The sequence below is a fragment of the Botryllus schlosseri genome, chromosome 10 (assembly GCF_051294905.1).
Source record: "Botryllus schlosseri isolate E-star chromosome 10, Bs_hap1, whole genome shotgun sequence".
Lineage (NCBI taxonomy): Eukaryota > Metazoa > Chordata > Ascidiacea > Stolidobranchia > Styelidae > Botryllus > Botryllus schlosseri.
Window position 1 is genome coordinate 10,533,432 of NC_137245.1, and position 22,848 is coordinate 10,556,279.

Genomic DNA, 22,848 nt, shown 5'->3' on the forward strand with positions numbered 1-22,848 from the left:
TATCATTATGAATATCCGAATCTACTCAATGCGTTAGTCACACGAACCTTACATATCGTGCACATAACATTGTGGTTTGCGGTAACCTTACTATGTGATAGACATTCCTCTACTGGTAAGCATAATTACATTATCTGGTATATGCAATGTATATCCGGCTTAATTTATTCACCCTTATTCTCGACATTAAAAAATTATACCGGTAATTAGAATGGAATCCTTCGTTTCAGCTGTTTCAGTTTATTGCATCGGCGGACGGGGTTGGCACTACGAATAACAACTAAACACCGGTTTGTGTGGGCACTGGGCACATGTTGTAGTGTTATGACTAGGGTGATATTTGTTACCTAAAGAACGGAAGATTTCGTCCTAAAAAACCAACATTTTGACATTTTTGGACCTTAAAAATCTTAATTTTGATCAAATTTGACCTAACGTATGCAAAGTAGGTGTTTTCCCACATAATGTTAGAATTGTACTACTTATCTACAATCTACATTTACTGGTTGGAACTGACTGTCCTTACGAAGTAGTTTGGCCTGAGAAAATACTTTTTTGCCTCACAAACTGACAAATTTTTACATGACAAAACTTTATTTTACCGATATCTGGCCCTATGAAGAATTCGAGTAGATAGCCTACATCAGGGGTCACCAACCTTTTTGCAACCGAAGGCTAGTTTTGCGTAATGATTGAAGCGGCGGGCTACTATTTACTCCCGTCGTTTATCCGTACCACACTGAATTTCTGCTTTGATATTCATAGCACTGGGTAGCAGTGTTGGGATCAAGTCACTACCTTCGAGTCACGAGTCATTTCGAGTCATTGCACATTTTGACTCGAGTCAAGTCAAGTCAATCGATTTTCAAAGGTGACTCGAGTCAAGTCAAGTCACTCGATTTTTGGAAGTGACTCGAGTCAAGTCAAGTCAAGTCAAGTCAAGTCAAGTCACGAGTCAAGTCACATTTCAAGTCAAGTTGCCCTTTCGAAGTGTATATGAGGCATGAATACGTCATTGCAATTTGCTAGCTGTCTGAAATACAGTTCGAGTGGTCATTGATTCCGAACCAATGAACGAATATAGAGTTAAATATAAACGCAAGAAGGCGCTGTATCGGTCACATATGCGTAGAACTGGTAAACTACGTAATTGCATAGTCTCAGTTTAGAGTTACCAGCCAAAATAGAGAATAGAGAATCGGAATGATAATGATGTAATACATTGTAGCCTACCCAGTTACAAATAGATATGATACTATTGGAGCCTGCGGCAATGGTTGCGGAGGACTACATAAACTATATTCGAATTGAATTTCAATAAAACAAGAGGTTTGGTTATGGTAAGAACAGATAACAGAAACAGACATTTTGCTATTCTATTACTTTACTGCTTGAGTTACGACAACGTATACTGTAAGCTTCTATCACTTCGTTTGCGGTCAATTTATTTGTGAGAGAACAGTCGAGGCTGAGTGAAACGAACGGTCATTGAATGATTGGTCGCTTTCAATGGTTACACAAGCGTTTCACGAAAAATCCGAGCATATGCAAGATACTGTGATTTTTATCGATACCGATTACTTGATGACTTGAAATTGACTCGTGAATTTTGCTCCGAGTCACGAGTCAATCCACATTTCTGATACGCCGAGTCAAGTCAAGTCAAGTCATTTTAACAAAGTGACTCGAGTCAAGTCAAGTCACGCGAAAAAGGTGACTCGAGTCTGACTCGAGTCAAGTCATGACTCGAGTCATCCCAACACTGCTGGGTAGGACTGGACATCATGTTATCTGTTTCTATAGCAGTCAGTGGGAAGCCTGGTATTGTATGATATTAACTAGTGCGCTGTACTCTGATATTTAACTTGACACTGCAATTCTGAGTGAGTGTTCCAGAAGTGCAATTATTAAGCGTGTTTTGTGTTTGTTTTTGATGAAGTTCATGTCCGAAAAGGTTGATTCACAACGATAAGTTGAACCATACACGCTTGCAACCTTCATAGTTGATGCGCATACACCACTGTACTTTTCCGTATCAATAATGCACCAAACTTTTGCCGCAAAGTGAGGTGGGGGTCATTTTGCAGTGTTACAATTTCAAACTCCTGCTGTTCAGCATCCAGAAATGACAAGATGTCATTATACCGGACAGCAGCAACGATTACAGAAAGTTAGAAACATAGTACATTAAACTGCATTGAGTGTAACAGAAACAAGCTGTGCCAAAAATGCAATACGTATTGGGTATACAGATACTGAAAATCTGCTAGTACTTCACGGCTGTCTGAGTCTGAATAGTAATATTGTTTACTACTTTGGCATTGTCCTGGTCGTCGAGCTATCGTAACGGAACCCCCCACCATTTCAAGAAGACCGTGGACGGCATTCCGTCATGGCACCTGTATAGGCAATGCGTCGTATCTTTAATTTCTGATGATTCTATCACATACATCTATATATTACTAATTGTAATTGAAGATATTTTCAAGTGTTTATATATATGTAGGTTACACGTTAAATAGTTTTAAACAAGAATAGTTGAATCAATCAATCTATATATTTAAAATCTCACTGGTAATAATCTGACAAATATTGGTAAATGCTGCTATTTCACCTATTTTTAGAATGGGCTCGCGGGCTACTCATCTATAGTCCTCGCGGGCTACCTGGTGCCCGCGGACGCCGGGTTGGTTGCCCCTGGTCTACATTATGCATTATGATAGAAATAATTAAATAAAATTGTAGTACAACGAAAGATACTTTCTTACATTCCCGAGTAGAATGTGCCTGTCCATACTAAGTAGCTCGCCAAGAATGGAGAAAGAACCTTCAACAGCAGCAGTTGTTCGGGGTGACACCGAAGTCGTGCGCACACTGCTGGTGACAAACCGTGTTGCTTCCTTCTGGCAATGGTGTCTACATTACAATTTTTCATTATGCACTTCTTGCTACAAAAACCATGCAATGCCAACGCAGTCTTGCTTCAGTTGGGATATTGTGGTAGGTTTAGCATAACACCATGTCAACCTATTTGTTTCATTTGAATGTTTATGATTCACACTGAGCAGACGATAGGCCGTGTACAATGGTAGGCCTACGCGTGTACCACAGTGTATAGTGTACCATAAGTACATTAATATCTGATTTGAATAAAGTTTGTCACCATTCGCCACACGACATATCAATCTCCCAGAAAATCGGTATATCCAATCCAAATCTTAATCCAGTCAAAAGATAATCTCTAATACAAATCCAATCCAAATCCGACAAAATTTCACAAATCCGGATTTTTCAAATCCTAATCCATGCTCATCTTTGATGCCAAATAAACATTGTACCGATAGTCATTCGCGCTACAGGGGTCGTAAGCAAAAACCTCATTAGACATATCCCACAGATTCTGGGTAACGTTCGATTCGACATGATCCAAAAGATCACGTTATTGGCACTGTGCATGTTTTTCGGAAGGCCTTGAATGCACCACTGGACTAAAATTACACTTGTGAATCGCAGCATAATTTCTGTCATTCCGATTCTTCATTTTTAATCATCTCTACCTCTGCACCGTAACCCTTGCAAATTCTTCATCTACTGCAATTCTGTAATCTGGCTTCTCCATGTATTGCATAGGAATTACATTTTGACTGTATTACTAAAATAAATAAAAAAATTACTCCGATCTCGCCATTTTTCTTAGGAGGCAGGTTGCTCCCCGGATTATGTGTGTATTTACCAGTTTTACTATGAATAAAGAATCTAATATTAATAATTGTACCACAGAATGACATAGACTTTCGGTAAACTTCTACTTTTTAACTTTCGAAAATACCTGTGCAATTGGGGTGTTCAAAAATAACTTTTTTTTCGGAATCCAGCCATTCACTGATTAAAAAACGCTGCACATCAAATTTGGTTCAATTCTATCAAGTACAAGTCTCAAAAGATCCAATTGAAATTTTTATTTATCAGGTAAAATGAATAGAATTCAATTTATTCTGTCAACCCCATAAAATTGTTGGGTTGTCTTCAAAGACAATGAAAAACAAATTTGACTCAAATCCAACTAGTAGAAGCGGAGTTATTTGAGTTTTCCGTGGATATTTCTCGGATTATACACCAATCAAGGATAATCCGTAAATTATCAACCAAAAACTCGAATAACCCCGCTTCTACTAGTTGGAATTGAGTAAATTTTGTTCTGCATCGTCTTTGAAAACAACCCAACAATTTCATGGGGTTGACGGAAAAATTCAAAATCTTTACCTAATAATTTAAAATTTTAATTCGATCTGCGGAAGCTTATACTTGATAGAATTGCACCATATTTGATGCGAAGCGTTTCTAAGGTAACCAGACAATTTAATCAGTGAATGGCTGGAATCCGGGGAAAAAAGTTATTTTTGAACAGCCCCGATGTGCAAGCATTTATTTTATTAGCCCTCTACTTTGTTAACGTATTTATCTTTGTTGCGTTCGAGTTCTTAGAACAATCACTCATTCGCGACGAGATTCTAATAACAAATCAAGGTGTTATATCGCAGTATAAATACAAGACGATCCAAAATGCACAAACATAAACATCCTCCCCTGTAAAATTATAGGGTGTTACCAACAAGTTCAAGCTTCTTCAAGGATGTCATCGAATTCACCCTGTAAACGAATGCAGTCATGAACAGGCAAACAAAGCATGTTCGCGACTTATGTAAAATGACAAATGACACTACAAATCCCTACAATCTTCGAAATTACATTTAGCAGTTACTGTGATGGCTATTTCAAGCATTTCTTATGACGATTTCAGACACCAGGGGTGTCAAACGCAACTCAAGTCGCGGGACGGATTCAAACTTTTTTATCGCTTGCGGGCCGGACCGGTACAATGATTCCAATATGTTATCTCGAAATCTATACTTCTGTGTTTCACGGTAATGCTATATTATCAAGACTATACGGTTTACATGCGGAACATAGGTGCTATACTCTAGCAACACGTTTATTCCTAAACCGAATTTCAAAAAATACGATGATTGGCCGATTTAGCGCAGTCATAAACCGCAAAAACAGTATCTCAAACGGCGATATAATTTGGTATTTGCCTTTGGTGTGGTTGTTTTATTCGTGAGGCCGCGTTGGACCAGCGTATGCCTCGTGAGGAATATAAGAGATTTAACGGTAAACGCGGTCGTTATTAAATCATCATTCGGGTTTCTTTCGTGACCGGGGATATAATTCGAATTATATTCTTTGTGCATTATTGGACAATCATGTGCGTTGTGCGTACAAAAATCGGACATATGGTTTCTCGCATCTAGACATCATCAATTATAGGCCTATACTCATGATACATATGCTGCTGTTACGGATGATTTCAATTAGACTCAATATAGGCCTGCTCGAAATCGAATACCCGAGGGATTCGATTTTGCATCGAGTATTAGGCTTCTAGTCAAGTGTTCAAGTATCACACATCATTGAAACCACAACTATGTATAAATGACAGGAAAATTGAAATATGCACATTGAACACTGTACTTTTCATGCGACCACTAAAATGTAATGCCAGTTCTACACCCTGACTAGGAATAAGACTTGACTCTGTGGTGACTTGAAGATGAAGTATAGATTGGAAATTTTGTACCCGTCCACCGCGAAGCATTACTAAGCCATGACGCGGATATAAATCGTAATATCTGCATGCGGATATATTCTTTGATCAACTGCTAGAAACCTTATTCTCATGTTGCCTTACTTGAAACGGGAAACAATCATTATTTCGCAATTATTTACTCAACATCAGACATGGGGTGATTACTTCATGCATGGAATCGATTGCGATTACGATTACCTCAGAATCACGCGATTACGATTCAGGGTTGTAACCAAGTCACATGGTTCCTCCGAGTCACGAGTCAATCTTACCTTTGTGGTTTTGACTCGAGTCAAGTCGAGTCATTTTCAATTCATCATCGAGTCGAGTCCGAGTCCAAGCCACCGTTTAAAGGGTCAAGTCCGAGTCATAGTGTTATGACTCGAGTCCGAGTCCAAGTCACAGTATTGAAGTCATATTCAACTTATGTTTTCAATCCTGCTTGGGTGATATCGAATTCCCTGCTTGCCAAACATTCTTATTTTGTCCCTATCAGAGTCTTGGCACATGTTTATTTAGGCAGATAACGGACATGTTCCTGGCCTCATTTACCGATGCTACAGATAGTCGAGACAGGCCGCTAATATGATAACTTTACTAATCTTGGAACTTTAAATCAAATATCTGTCTTGTCAATCTGATACATCACAAATACAAGCATTCAGTTTTTATTACGAGCACATCGATGACAGCTCACAAATAGCGTATAGAGAACCAACGAGAACGAGAACCAAGGAGAACCTTAGGAGATTGCCTAAAAGAACTTAAATTTGGCTCAAATCCAACCAGTAGAAAGCGAATGCTGTGAAAGAAAATTTGGATTAATTACAATAGAGACTTTCGAATTTTACCGGCTACCTCGAGGTATAGCCGGTAAAATTCGAAAGTCTCTATTCTAATTAATCGCGTTAGATTGTGTAAAAATATGATCCATAGCAAATTTGGCTCAATTCCAAGAAGCGAAGTTATTAGAGTGGAATATTTTGGATATGAAAAAATAGTCCGCTTACTACTAGTATTTAATTATATTATATGAAAAAATTTTCTCTAAAAAATACTCAATTTATTTTCAAATCCAAAATTTTTTCCTCTCATATCATTGATTCTACTTTTTAAAATTAAGCCAGATTCAAAGTTCTTTTTTATGCAACATAACAATTTTATCAAGTAGCCACCCAGTAGAATAAAAAATAAGTTATTTTTGAACAGCCCTATTGTACAGACATCACACAACATTAGCCATTCATTATTACTCACGTGCACAATGCACTTACCTAACAAACGTCAAATGGACGGAGGGTATTGTGTGTTTTCACAGACAGCAGATCAAATCAATGAGTTACACTTCAAAAATATCAACGTGGAGAGGAGATCCGCAGATATGTTATAGCGGCATGGCCTTAGAATAGATCCACATCTACTGAATTCACGTTCCACTGGTGCACTAGATGCAGGAATTGACAAGCATTTTTGAACCACACTGCAGAGCATTGGATACTCATTCTTTCTAGTCATCAAAAGATGCAAAGAATCATCGCCTTCAAATCTACACATGAACTTATCAGTCTCTTCCAAGTACTTGACCATCTGAGTCATTTCATTGGCTCTAATTGAACTTTGCTTCGATTGTTTGCCTGTATAATTGAAAAGTCTTGAGTACTCCGATTGCGGAGGATCGATTACCTCTGCATCACTGGAGGATTTTGTACAATGCAATATGCATTGCTACTATGTACCAATGTCTGCTGTTTTTACTTCGACATATCTGATATCAGACGAGTGCAAAAAAAGCAGTGGTGACAAATAGCGATATCGGCAGAATTCGTCAGATGCGTCAGATCTAACCTTTACAATTCGCAAATTTCTTCATCTTCAAGTCATATAAAATAAGCCGAGTCAATGACTTAGGTCGAGTCATGCGTAATGACTCGAGTACAAGTCGAGTCAATCCAAATATTGACTCGAGTCGAGTCGAGTCATTTTCCCATTTCAAGAAAATGACTCGAGTCAAGTCGAGTCAAAAAAAATCGTGACTCGAGTCATTACAACCCTGTTACTATTACGATTACGATCACAGCACAATCGGGAAGTAGTCGATTACGATTACGATTACATTGGAAAAGTAATCACGATTACTCACGATTACATTTATTTTGCATCGTAGTAGTTATGTTGGAAGACACTACATGGATTGCGCTGAAAAGGCCCAGTGATATACCAACTGTCTTGAAAAAATATGGGACGTTTCCTTGTTACGTCATAATGTACCCATTGCACATTTTATGGAGGACGGTTTATCGCACCCACTGATTTGCATTCTAGCCAGGTCCATAACTGCCGCACCCCCAATTCCCCAATAGGGTTGGGAGCGTGGTTGGAGGGGACTCAAAAGTATTTTGTAAACCAACATAAATTATAGAGCATTTTCGAGAGATTTTATTAACTTGGAATATCTCTTCGAGCTTTGCGATTTAATTGTCTCTAGATAGCTTGATTTCGAAATGCATACGTCGCCCCTTGAAGAAATAAAGCATGCATAATTCATAGTAATAGGCGCTCCTCGACACATCAAAAGACATATGCATTTTCGGCCAACATGAGACTCCACGAAGTGTGCTATTAAAGAAAGACATTTGCCAAAACTTAGGGTATGTGTCCATAGTCGCGCTGGGTGGGCGTGACTAATAGTCCATTCTTTCCAATCTGAGCCCACGATGCAAATGCCACCCGGGCACCCACAGAGCATTAGACATGACAATTTGTGTGTGCGTCTCACGCAAGTTTTTCTTTTAGTCTGCTGTTTGGGCCACTACAATCAATATCTAGTAGTTTAATAGAGAATACAGACTAACAATATTTAGGTTTGGTGCAAAAGGCCATAGTTGCTAAGCACCATAACTCCCATATACATACATACATACATCAATATCTTTTGGCTATACAACAGACAGGAGGTCACGAATTAACAACATACAATAACTTAATTATTGCAAGACACCAAATGTTATAATTATGAATTACGCCGCCCCCTCCCCCGCGCTCTTCTGGTAAATCTGACCATCAGGCGCTGAGATAGGATTGGAAATGCAATATATTGCAATTACCAATATTATTGACGAATTTACATCTTCAACTTCAAAATTGACGACCCTATGAGGGCCCAAGACCAAAGTTTGGTTGGGGGACGCTCTTGTTGTTTTAATCCTGATTCTAGCTACAACCCACGCTAACATGGTATATAAGCCGATGACTATGGCGGCAGGTCCAAATGTTCAGTAAAGAATCGTGAAAGAGCGACCCGTTTTGGGTAGAATATTATGAGAATAACAGAAAGTGAACATAAAATTCTGCCTTCAAGTCAGGGTTGTAACCAAGTCACATGGTTCCGAGTCACGAGTCAATCATACTTTTGTGGTTTTGACTCGAGTCAAGTCGAGTCATTTTTAATTCATCACCGAGTCGAGTCCGAGTCCAAGTCACTGTTTAAAGGTTCAAGTCCGAGTCATAGTGTTATGACTCGAGTCCGAGTCCAAGTCACAGTATTGAAGTTATGTTCATCCCATGTTTTCAATCCTGCTTTTGAGTAATATCGAATTCCTTGCTTGCGAAACATGCTTATTTTGTCCCTACCAGAGTCTTGGCACATGTTTATTTAGGTAGATTACGGACAGTTCCTGGCCTCATTTACCAATGCTACAGTTAGACGAGACAGGCCGCCAATATGATAACTTTACTAATCTTAGAACTTAAAATCAAATAAATATCTTATCAGTCTGATACATCACAAATACAACCATTCAGTTTTTATTACGAGCACATCGACGACAGTTCACAAATAGCTAATTGAGAACCAACGAATTCAAGTCTACATACTATCTGACAGAGAACCTACGAAACCACGTCTGCCGAGCGAGATAGTGTAATGCGGTAGGTTATGCGTCCGGCTTCTCGAGCGGTAGGTCGTGGGTTGGATCCCCGGCCGGGTCATACCAAAGACTCGAAAATTGGTATCCTGCTAGGCGCTCAGCAATCACGGATAGCATGGAGGAGAAAAAACGGGGGCGCAGACTAGATGGCCTCATGGGCCGTATCGCAACTCCGTCGTCAAAGCATCTCAATGGTACAGGCGAAAAAGGATACCATATCTCTCTCTCTCTCTCTACAAATAAGGTGATAGAGAATCAACAGATGCACGTTTATGTAGAGGTATTTTCACCTGGCCAGCATGCTGTAAAAGCGTGCATTCAGCTATGCGCAGTCACAAAAAAGTGATACCTTTTGATATTACTAAAGGTTTTCCCGATTGCATGACAGACTTCATGGCAGTTACAGCACTGGAGAAATAATTGGGGCTGTTATAAAACATTTTTTCCAATTTTCCGGCTACTTCTTAAAATTGTTGGATTGCCTAAAAAAAAACTCAAATTTGGCTCAATTCCAACTGGTAGAAAAAAATACTCTGAGAGAAAATTTTGGATTAATTACGAATATAGATTTTCGATTTTTAGTAGCTACCTCATGATATTGTGATATTGTGGTAAAATATGATTCATAGCAAATTTGGCTCGATTCCAATTAGAAGAAACGAAGTTATTAGAGTAGGATATTTTGGATATGAAAAAATAATCGGATTACCACTAGTATGTAATTATATTATATGAAAGAATTTCTCACTAAAAATACTCCATTAATTTTCAAATCCACAATTTTCTCTTCTCATATCATTGATTCTACTTTTTAAAATTTAACCAGATTCAGTGTTCTTTTAATGCAACATAACAATTTTATCAAGTAGCCATCAAGTAAAATAAAAAAGAAGTTATTTTTGAACAGCCTTATTGTACAAACATCACACAACATTAGCCATTCATTATTACTCACGAGCACAATGCTCAATTGCACATACCTAACAAAACGTCAATTGGACGGAGGGTATTGTGTGTTTTCACAGACGGAAGATCAAATCAATGATGAGTTACACTTCAAAAATACCAAAGTGGAAAGGAGAACCTCAGATATATAAAAGCGACATGGCCTTAGAATAAATCAACATCTACTGAATACACTTTCCACTGGTGCACTAGATGCAGGAATTGACAAGCATATTGAACCTCACTGAAGAGCATTGGATACTCATTCTTTCTAGTTGCCCAAAAATGCAAATAATCATCGCCTTCAAATCTACACATGAGCTTATCGGTCTCTTTCAAGTACCTGACCATCTGAGTCATTGCATTGGCTCTAATTGAACTTTGCTTCGATTGTTTGCTTATATAATTGAAAAGTCTTGAGTACTTTGATTGCGGAGGATTTATTACCTCTTCATCACTGGATGATTTTGTACAATGCATCGCTACTATGTATCATTGTCTGTTGTTTTACCGGCGGCCTAACTGATATCAGACGAGTGCAACGAAAGCAGTGGTGACAAATAGCGATGTCGGCAGAATGCGTTGATCTAGCCAGTACGATTCGCAAATTTCTTCGTCTTCCAGTCGTATAAAATAAGCCAAGTCAATGACTTGGGTCGAGTCATGCGTAATGACTCGAGTACAAGTCGAGTCAATCCAAATATTGACTCGAGTCGAGTCATTTTCCCATTTCAATAAAATGACTCGAGTCAAGTCGAGTCACAAAAAAATCGTGACTCGAGTCTAACTCGAGTCGAGTCATGATCGAGTCATTACAACCCTGCTTCAACTTAATGCAGATAATGTGATGCAAGCTGCCATCACGAGAAACGGCAAAACAACGGTCCAGTTATGATGAATATATCAGCAGCAGTTGATTTTATTGCTTCGTTGTCGAAATCGTAATGTTTTATTTGGCGAGTACAGAATTTTAAACCTTTGTCTGCTGTACGTTCGTACCATATAGGCTTACTTCTCGCCAAGCAGCAACGGTGAAACTGCATTTAACTATAGAATTAGAACTATTACACTCCATAGTTTAACTAAGCATAACCAAACATCAATACAAAAGTTGCTATTTTAACTTAGGCAGAGAGGTGATTATGATACATTATCATGATGCGAGGTAGTGGCGTCTGAAATGTATTGATAAACCGATCTACAGCACGGTAGGTTTTCTTGCAATCACACAAATGTACATCGAATATCTATTTACTATGTGTGGATACTTCCTACGCAAAGACGAGCAAAGCTAATAGGCTACCTCTGACGTAATAATGAGCAGTGGCTTTTGAAAATCAGACGTTTGTGCTCTCAATAATTGGTATAATACCTCTTCCTTGTTCACGAGTGTTCAGTTTATGTCACAGTCCTTGTACAAATAAAAAGTAATCGTTCCTTCACAGAGAAATCGATTAAATATGGGAAGTAGTCGATTACGATTACGATTACTTCGGGATGTTTTCGAATGTAATCGATTGCGATTACGATTACTTGAAAATGCTGTAATCGTCGTAATCGATTACGATTACTAATCGCGATTACCCCATGTCTGCTCAACATTTGTATCTGCCGCCACGGCCATCTACACCGTGTTAGCGTGGGGTAGAGCTATAGAATCAGGACCAAGGCCGCACTTCCTCGGTCCTTCCTGCAAACGTTGGTCTTAGGCCCCCATATAATGATCACTCGCACTTCTGATTCATGACTGAAATTATACAATAACATTTGTAATTTCTGCTCTCGTGGTCAGATTGATTGGTGGAGCTGAATGAGATGATGTATGCGAAAATTTAGGGCACGCAATTATTAACTATAAAAACTCAGGGTGCTCCCGTTGTTTCTATTACTTTACTGCATATAGCTAATTCGTGACCTGCCTTCTGCAATATAAAAAAGATTTTGGGGAGGGGGAGGCATATTAAAATAAAAATATCTGGCGACATTAAATCGCGAAGCGCAAAGAACATTTCAAAGGTCATTAAATCTATCAGAAATATTCAATAATTAGGTTGATACACGAAATAATTTCGGGCGAAACCCTTCGAGCTCGCCCCCACCCAATTGGGGAGTTCGGGATGCGGAAATCGCGGCCCTGGCTAGAATACAAATCGTTCGGTGCGAGAAATCGTCAGCAATAACGCTGAACAATGGTTATATAGGAACGTATCAAGCAAATGATGTCAAGTTTAAAAGGAAGATTGTTCCCTCGTGAATGAGGCCTTCTCATTGATGTGATGACATTGTATTCCAATATGCCTTTAAATAGATGTTATACGAAGTAAAATAACTGTAATTGTGAGTAATCGTGAATACTTTCCATTGTAATCGTAATCGCAAACGATTACATTCATGGAGTAATCACCTCATGTCTGCTTGTAACACGGCTCCCTTCTAGGCTTTTTGAGACAACGCTGACGTGGATCAGTAGATGACGAGGAGGTGCCTAGATAGACCTCCAGCACTTGGGTAGGAATATCGAAGTAAACCTCGCACGGACTCCGACCCGCAACCCATTCGTGTTGCAGCTGTGGAACAAACCACTACGCCATTTCGCCACCGTTCGTATCTGTACTGTGCGGCTCATATTACAAAGGGTGCTACCATATTAAAATTGAAAAATGAAGTCACTGTGAATCGCGCAAGGCGCGAAAAAAAATTCAAGAATACTTGAAATCGGAAGTCGATTCGAAAATTAAATTTGTATGCCGACGGCCGCGAACACATAGTAATTGAATTCGTGTCGACAGCATAACACATTTCCAACCAGAGCCGCAGGTTTGCCACCCTGGTGTAGGCCTACCGCGTTAAAATACCGATAGGACGTCCTAATACCGACAATGAGCTCATTACTATCAGGACATACAGTCAGTTTAAAATAGGATTATTCAAGAGCTACTGAAGCAAAAACTATATGAGCGTTTGATCTTATCAATTGAAATTCGATTTGGGCCAAATGCTCAATTACTTTAGGTTACCATAAATCCTCCTTTCGGACAATTTGTTGCATTTTTGTCGGGAAATCAAAAACGTCCCGATATGACGCCTAAATGTCTTCCATTTTAGAAATTCGTCCTCCTCTAAAGCTTTGACAGCAGGGCCTTCTCAACTTAAAATCGGCATATTACGCGAAATGCGTCATGTGCACGTTCGAGCGGGTATATCGGGAGTCGAGTCGGAGTGATGACCGCTATTTTATAGTCAATACCAAAGAGGTATCGGTATAAAGTTAAAAAGTGGGTATCCGGTGGTCGACTCGGAGTGTTGACTTTCTTTTAGTTAACACAACAAGAATTCCAGTATATTTTTCAAAATCAGCTGTTTTCAATTTCGGTAAATTACTTTTTATGTTTTGATAAAAGTGTCCTCCTTTTCCGATTCCCAAATATGGTAACCCTGGATTAGTTGAAATTTGATATTGATGCATATATTACCAATCTCAACAGTGGTGACCAGGTTAATTGGAATTTAGAAGATTCCCGTTTAAACGAATCGCATGAAATCAGATTTTAACTGCTGCGAAGGTGATGAAATTCGAAGCCCTACAATGCACAGTTGTCGCATTTCAAGGACAACGTATATAAATCCCTGTCGAGTGACATAGTATGTGCAGCAACATATTGCGATTCGCAGGCATACGTAATTTCTAACTCCAAATTAAAAGACTAACACAACAATCACTCACGAATTATTTTGAACACGGGAGTGAAACGCTCATGGGCGTAAATACAATATGATTTAGAGCAGTGGTTCTCAACCTTTTTGGCTTCGCGGACCCCTTTTGACCGTCACGGACCCGCGCGGACCCCCTAAAGTTTTAGCTCAATTTTAGCTCTATTATGGTGCAACCTTCATCTGTCTTGTGCAAATATGAACTGTAGGCTTGTGATAAACAGCAAAATAGTGATTTTTCTTGAAGATAACATCATACTATTTATGTAGAAATTAGTGGACTTTTATTATTTCAAAGCTAATTTTGCTGCTGTACTTCTTGAAGTACGTGGTCGTGTCTTGAAAATCCGCGTCTTCGTTTTGATATGAACGAGGAGTGCCGAAAACCATTTCCGCAAAGATAGATGGAAGCTAATGCAATATTTACGTATAACGCTTCCGACGATACTTTTGGTGTGATCGCAACATTTATGGCACCAAAATGAAGAAACACATATTTAATGAACATATCACGTCCAGCATCTAGCGCAGGGACGGGCAACATACGGACCACGGGCCGGAATCGGCCCGTGACGGCATTTTGATCGACCCGCAGAGAGATTCTACCGTCAAAGTGAAATCCTAATCTAAACGTATAGACAAATATTATGCTCCAGAGCATGGATCCAAGTTTTCCAACCAGAGACTGTCGTGAAACGACTTGTTCTGTTCGGGTTAAATATATATCTACGAGCAAACATTTTCGACCATGAACAATTGAACATTAACAAGACAAGGCTGCCTACCAATATAACTCGTGATATGAATTTCAGGGTTGGAGCGTAATGCTTTGATAGCAACGAAACACTCCTTGTACATCAAAAAATCAGCCTTGTCGATAGGGCATCCGCAATAAGAATGCGCCACATGTGATAGCCGAGCTTTAAGAGCAGGTATATCATTGTCCGATTAATGACGAGTGTCAGCCGAAAATATTCGGGTTCATTTCAATATGAATATACTATTCAATTTTATATTAAAGCTCTGTACCTCCAAGAAGCTGTTCCCTGCATTGAGACAAATTCTGGAAATACTTCTGATTTTGTTATTTCAAACGACTGTTCACTAACTTGATGAGACTGACAACTTCAAATCGAGAAGGATTCGTAGACATTACGAAGTCACCCTGATTGACGCTACTATCTCCATATTTTTATTTTTTCCACAAACCCCTACAAAACGTCTCTAAAGAGCAATATGTTTGTATGAGCAGGTTATTGGAAAATTGGCAATGAAAATGAGTTTGAACACTACCATAGTCCATGTCAGACGATTAATACGATGATATGAGTCATGAGGTTTTAGCAGTTGTGGTGCGAAACTGCCTCATGCTTTCTCAAATTGAAAAATAAAATAAAAATCAGGTTATCAACCATTTTAAAAATTTAGAGGCCTCGCGGACCCCCTGAAATTGCTTCGCGGACCCCTAGGGGTCCGCGGACCCCCGGTTGAGAACCACTGATTTAGAGAATAGGGACGTGAAATTGCTTGTCCGATAGCGAGAGGAGATTGTGTTTCTTAGAGCATCCGGGTTGAAATCGACGTTTCTACCGATATGGCGTCGCTACGTTTGATTACGAATTACTGATTACAAATTAGTGATGTACATTTGTACATCGAAAATGCTCGTCAGATTGGTAAGATGAGTATCAGTGCCTTATGCGAAAGAAATAGTGATAATTTTGTTACGAACTACAGTTAGATGTTTTCATTGCGCGAGGCACAGATTTTCTGTCCGCGCAGACTGTGTCAGAGCTTAGAGCCGGGCGAAGGGAAGGGGGCGCGAAGCTGCGGTTGACTGAAAAAAAAACATTCGCGTTTTGCGTGATTTACCTCCCCCTCAGGTTTTTGCTCTGTGTATAGTCCGAATTTTTTATTGAAGAAGTTTTTCATTAACAGTCATAACCTTCCATGCCATCAAAATATCTGTCGGGATTGCTACCCCTCTATGATTGCATTTGTGATATGACGATAAGGCGTCGCGAAATTTTTCACTGTCATATACGGGGGTCTGAAAAACCTAGTGTAATAACATGAAGTAGCAGCAACACTGCTGACCGCTATTGTCCTGTGTGAGCGACGGGAAATTTCAAATCTAGAGAATAGTCTAGAGTTGACGCATGGATGATCACGATACTAAGAGTACAACCTTTAATTTATTAACTTTTAAAGTGACACTAGCTAGTTATTCTAGCAATGACACAAGGATCCATACTCAGTGTGCATACGAGACCCACGAAAAAGCGAATATTTACCCAATGAAAATGTTAATAATCAGACAGAACTGTTCGGCAGAGTAATTACACGAATGTACACGTGTTACAATCGCATGAAATTAAACGAAGCCATAATGACGTGATCTGCTGGGCTCAACGAAGCCACCACATGAGAATTAACATCACCGAATCGGAAGCCCTCCTCGCCATCTCATCCGCGTAAGTGGTGTCTTACAAAATACCTGAAGAGAGCCGTGCTACAAATTGGCACATACAGAATAAAAAAATAACGAATATCGGCCTGGTGTAAATGACCATAGTAGTTGACAAACACCATGAATACCACAAACAGCAACCTAGTCGAAATTCGTCCTCATTAAATATCCTTCCGATACCATTATATCTACGTATTTTAGACATACTCCCGGGACATACAAAATAGGAACCTAATCGACATGATCTTGGATGACCCTTTACCCTTTACAGTCTTTGTGCTTGCTAGGCATATGCAAACAAACAGATGATTCATTGGCCACAACAGGTATTTGTCAGCGATGGTGCGAACGTGAGGCTCACGCTCGCGATCTGTGTGTGTGAACCTCGGACATTTAGAGGTTCACGTTAACAAACGAACTTGGGTGGATTCTGCACTGTGAACCTTTATCATGTGGGCCTATTACAATTCTGCACGTCATTATAACGTTTTTGGTGAAAATTCTTCACATTTCGAGTACGGACCACTCTCTGCAAGCAGTGGGCAGCATACAAAAAGCAACACTAAAAGAACATGCACCTTGTCAATTTCAAAATTTTAGCTTGCTTTCTTTCAAAAGTTTGCTCGAAATATTCCGCTTTCCCTTTGGTAATATTTATCGACCCTCTACATCAGAGGCGGGCAACATACGGCCCGCGGGCCGGATCCGGCCCGCGAAGGGAATTTGTCCGGCCCGCGGACAGTTTTCCATCTTACATTATAATGTGGCCCACGACCCCAGCCTGCCGAGATTCCCACTATACTTGCTTACTACGTCAAATTTTAGTGACTGTATATTGTATTATATTATATACATGTATGAGCACTTTGGGCAGCGTGCGAGAATGGAGCTTACGCGTAAATTCGTTGAAGCGAGAAGACTTGCGTTATCGGCATTTACGATGTACTCAACCCTAATCTCGTTTGGGGTAATCATGGTGTTTGTCCACTACAATGGTCATTTAAACCACGCTGGTATTTCTTATTTTTGATTCCGTAACCGCCGACTTGTAGTACGGCACACTTCTAGGCGTTTGTAAGACACCGCTTCTGGCAGGGGTCGCCAAAGCAAAACTGGTCACAGGCCACTTTTCAAATTTCGTAGAGGACGCAGGCTGCATGAATCCAATATCGAGATTAACTAGGCCACACAGTTGAAGTTATTTCGCCACCCACTCAACCCTAAAGATATCTTGGTAAATTTGGGATACCGGGCTTATCGAAAACCTTGAAATCTTATTAAGGGTCGACCCTGTGTTGATTGATCAGATAGAAGCAGGTGTGGAGGCGCCTATATGACAATGTTATTCTCAAATCCACATTGTCTCCGTCACTATCGGCGAGAAATGGCTTTGAAGTGACATTGCTGTCGTTGAAATAAATTCATTAAATACGATATATTCTCTGTATATGTGGATAAATGGGCGAATAATGTATCGATTCAGCAATCCGGCCCGTCAAGTACTTAATTTTCCTATATCCGGCACGCCGACTAAAGAAGTTGCCCGCCCGTGCTCTGCATGTTGTCTTGGACCGCAATCACACAACTTCAAGATCGAAATACATTTCATGTACAGGTAGTCAGGCGTACGGGATCCATCTTGCTTTGAAATGTTTATTGTGTCATAAAAACCAAATCCGTACGATTGGGGTGTTGACTACTGCACAACTTGTTTATAGGGTAATAAGCAAGTATAGAAACCCATTTTACACTCCGTTCAATATAAATGTATCAATAGTCAGACGCCGAATACATTGTCCGGTCTAGCCTAGACCGTTAAGGCGTAAGCCAATATTACCTTGCAATTTATCTTCGAAATGGTTGGCAAACCGTCAGGAGATACTGATTTTATGGGATTATTATAGCATTCGATTGTTCCAGCTAGAACATTTGGTGACGTTTAAGATCCATATGTGATTCAGCATTGTGGCATAATGTGGCCTGAGTCGTCGAGATGGTTATCGTGCGTAGAATGTACAATGAACATTATTGTATTCAGGGCCGTAACTGCCGCACCCCAAACCCCCCAGTTGGGGGTCGAAGGGGGCCCAAAATTATTTCGAGAATTAGCCTAAATCATAGAGTATTTTTTGACAACTTATGAAACTTTTTCAAAAATTTTTCGCGCAGGGCGCGATTTCATGTTGCTAAATATATAAATATATATATTATTGGTTACTCTTCCCCTAACAAAATATACGCAAGATTTGTAGAAATGGGCGTATCGGCGTTGGCCAAAGTTTTAGGCCATGTAACATGACACTCCAAGCAGTGTGCCAGAACGATCGGCAGCGAGAAAACCAAGGCCGAAAAGGACTGTCCTTGACCGAAAACTTCGTTGTGTATTAAAAATACACATAGGTTTAACTGTCCATATGCGTCTAAATGACTGGCGCTGAATGTTCCTGTCTTGGCAATCTGAACCTCACAAGACAAATACCATTCGTAGGACAAAATACTATTCCAGTGAAAAAATACCAATTTGAAATCGTGTGATCTTTTAGTTTACTGCGCTTGGGCGATTCTAAGCAGACAGGAGATCACGAAATAACATCATGTAACGAAGTCATACCAACGGGCCTGCCCGCCCGAAGATGCATAATTATTATTTACTGGCACTACAGTTTCAAAGACACCTCAGGACAAAAAATTGATAGCAATATATATAAGCGATTCCCGATCACATTGACCGATTTGTCTTGAATTATCGAACATTTTCGCGCTTCGCGCTGGCTGACTGCTCAGTACAACTATAATTTCGTGGCAAAAGCGAACAACGTGATGGGGGACGGTTTATCAGCCTATGGGAGCCCAAGACTCGAGTTTTTTTTTGAGAGGGGCTGGCCAAATACTGTTTCGCTCCTGCCAACGAGTATACACCCGGAGATGTATAATTATTAATATTGAGAGGTCCTACCTTTTCAAGTACACTTCACTCAGCTCTACCGGTAAATCAGATTACGTGAGCAGAGAGAGGATAAAATTGGATAGGAATTCATATGCAATTCCTAATCATTGTGACCGATTCAGAAATGAAACATAGAAATTGCTCGCGCTTGGCGCGTTTAGGCCCTAAAAAGCCGACTCACCAAATGAACAGCCAAAGTACATGATAAATAGCGCTAAACAACGTACAGCCAGAGGGAGGCGCAAGACCAACGTTCTAGGGGGGGGGGGGCTGACGAAGTGCTGTTACGGACTTACATCACTGAAATGTAGGATTTGAATTAGCAATATGACCTCAAGCGATGACTTCATAGGTACATGTTTACGTTTGCGTTACCATGGAACCTTTTAAAAAGGTTCGTGTTTCACAGAACTTTAACCTGACAGGAGTTAGCATCATTCCTAGTAGTTTTCTAGAATTCATGGCATTTACACAGTAACATTGAATCTGGAGTCAACGAGAAATATCGAGGCGCAGGTGATATCGGTACAAGAATATTAACGTAGCCAACATCAGTGTGGAACCATATCCGATAAGAACCGATGCTGAGAACGAAATGTAATAGGGTAGTGTTGTCTCCAAAGCAGATCCAATCAACGGGAGAATAAAGTTGCTGAAGCAGACGGCAGCATTCCACAGTCCCGACAATGCGGCGCTCATTGACTCGTCGACTGCTGTTGGAGATTCATCTCTATTAACAGCACACATCAGCTCATCAAAAGCTGGAATGAAAGCGAATGCTCCGCTCGTGGCGAATCCAAACGCTCCAAAATATATCCATATGTTCGTTTGCCCCGGCGTAAATATTAGGGGGAATGCACAACTTCCAACTAATCCGGATAAAAACATAAATCTACGAATACATATCTTTTTGCTGGCTATGAAACCCGTAATCACAGCTATCACGGTATAGGCTACGCCAATCACGAATAATAGTTGACCAACACCGGTCGCCGAGAATCCTTTCGCTTTCAAATAAACCGTTACTGTGGTTTCATTCACGTAAAACGACCCCGCCACAGTTACAGCCGCGCCAATGACGAGAATTGCTCTTGGTACAAGCAGTATTCGCGAAATGTGATCATTTTCGCCGTTAATCTGTTTCACAGTATTTGGCGTCTCCTTCAAAGTTATAAATCCAAGCGTTGATGAAATGAGTATTGAACTCCCGCAAACTGCCATCGGCACCAGCGTATTACCAGACCAATCGTAAAGAAACCCTCCAAGATAGGGGCCAACGAAGGCTCCGGCTCCGTACGCGGCTTCAAATATTCCGAACACGATAGATATGAAATATGGAAATTCTCGACAGACTATGGTCAAGCCCGCAACGGTGTAAGATGCCTGAAATACCCCACTCAGTGCCCGTAACGTTATTCCGACAGTCACAACCGCCCAAGGCTCATCGATGTAACCAATTATTCCAAACGATATTTGTGTCATCCCGAAAGCGATTTGTCCGAAAACAACCAACCTTTTGCAACCAATTCTAGATTGGTATTTCCCTATTACCAACGAGAATACCGCCATCGTGATCATGGAAATCTGAAGAATTATCGTTGAAAACAAAACCGTGCTACCTTTCTCCAACACGACTCGAGCTAAGAATGGACTTGCGAAGCTCGTGCACCCGTAACTTAAAAAATTCAGGATTGCAATATAGATTAGAATAGCCTTTTGGCGTGCATTTGTGTCTTTCCAGATACTTTTAGTATTTTTTTCACTATCAGGCATTCCGTGATTTGAGTGGTTGGATTCGTCATAGTGTTTGATTGTCTCGTAGAGCTCGGGTTTGTTACTTCTTTCAATATCCAAGTGTGTCGCTTGGTTGATCTGTCCAACCCCCAACAAGGGCGTGTCGTCTTTGGCAACCATTGTGACTAGTTTGTCGTTTATACCTGATTACATAGAACGCGACTTAAGGGATATCACCACTAAACACGTTTACTATGAACAAGGACGTCATACGAGGTCTCATTAAAAAATAAAAAACGACCTCTTAAACAGGAGGGTTGCGACCTAACCCGCTGTTTTCTTCATGCATCAAATGCAGAACAATTATTGTTTCTTCATTAATTGAAAGGAGTTTGTTGCATTAAGAGAAATCCATCCAGACTCATATCACCATTACATTGTGCTACATTTCTTCAATAACATAGAGTACTTCGATGCATACTGTAAAGCCTATCAAGTTTCAATTACGAATGCAAAGCAAGGCTCGCATGTAATGACGACAGTGCGCTATTCACCCCACCTCAGCTCAGCAAATCAAGTATACCCTTCGAGTGCATCAACGATTGGGTCCAACCCGTGATTACCAGTCGGCAGTCAGCAAGTTTGTAGACATTTAGGTATGAAAATACTGGATAATAACAATCCCTTGTACGAAGTTTTAAAATATATCTAATATTCACATGCGTGGCGTTGTCGTATCCTGTATAATCCTACACGAAACAGAGCGAATATTGCTAAGATATTATCTAATCTCATCACTCTATGTCATCTGCATGCTTTCGAAATTCACACACCTTTGTATTGTCGGTGAATCGCTAATCGATTCGCGCAGTTAATCTAAACAGGATTCTGGCAGTATCATGTTTCAACGGAAACAACGATCACACGAGTGGATATAAGCCTTCAACTATTTATCGTCAAGCCAGACTATTGATACTGCATCGCATCCGTGATATTCTGGTATTGACATGATATTGCAAGAACAAGCGCGGATAACACTCTTCACATGAAAATTTAATGTAAGTGAACGCAATCGTATTATACTCAAGAACAGTGGTTCCCAACCTTTTTTGGTGTCGGAGCCGCATTTCAAATTTCAGAGTACGTTTGGAGCCGCACGAATACACTCATTAGATATAAGAAAAATTGTAAACCATGAAAGCACGTACCAACGAATAGCAACACCAACAAGAAAAAAAAAACTTGAGTGTTTCAAAGCGAGGCGTAATTGCAGAGAATGTAGTACGGAGTAGCTGCTGGAGGTGGTCATCAGTCAATCGATTGCGATATTTATTTTTGATTCTGACCATTTGATAAAAAGTGTTTTACATACATACGTTGCTCAAAATAGAGAATCGGTTTTCTGGACATTGGTTATGAAGTTGGGATACTTTTCCTCTGAAATTTGACTTCAAAATTCAAGTAAAGT

At 40.0% G+C, this 22,848-nt stretch overlaps 1 protein-coding gene across 1 annotated transcript in view; it reads right to left on the minus strand.

Annotated features, from left to right (window-relative positions):
* The window catches only part of LOC145449104 (MFS-type transporter SLC18B1-like), a 95,078-nt gene extending 72,464 nt beyond the window's left edge, over positions 1–22,614 (minus strand). The window contains exon 1 of the mRNA XM_080327577.1: positions 19,096–22,614. Within this exon, the coding sequence (XP_080183703.1) occupies positions 20,139–21,560 (1,422 nt within the window). The 5' untranslated portion in view covers positions 21,561–22,614 and the 3' untranslated portion in view covers positions 19,096–20,138. The remainder of the gene's footprint in view (positions 1–19,095) is intronic.
* Between the last annotated feature and the right edge of the window lie 234 nt (positions 22,615–22,848).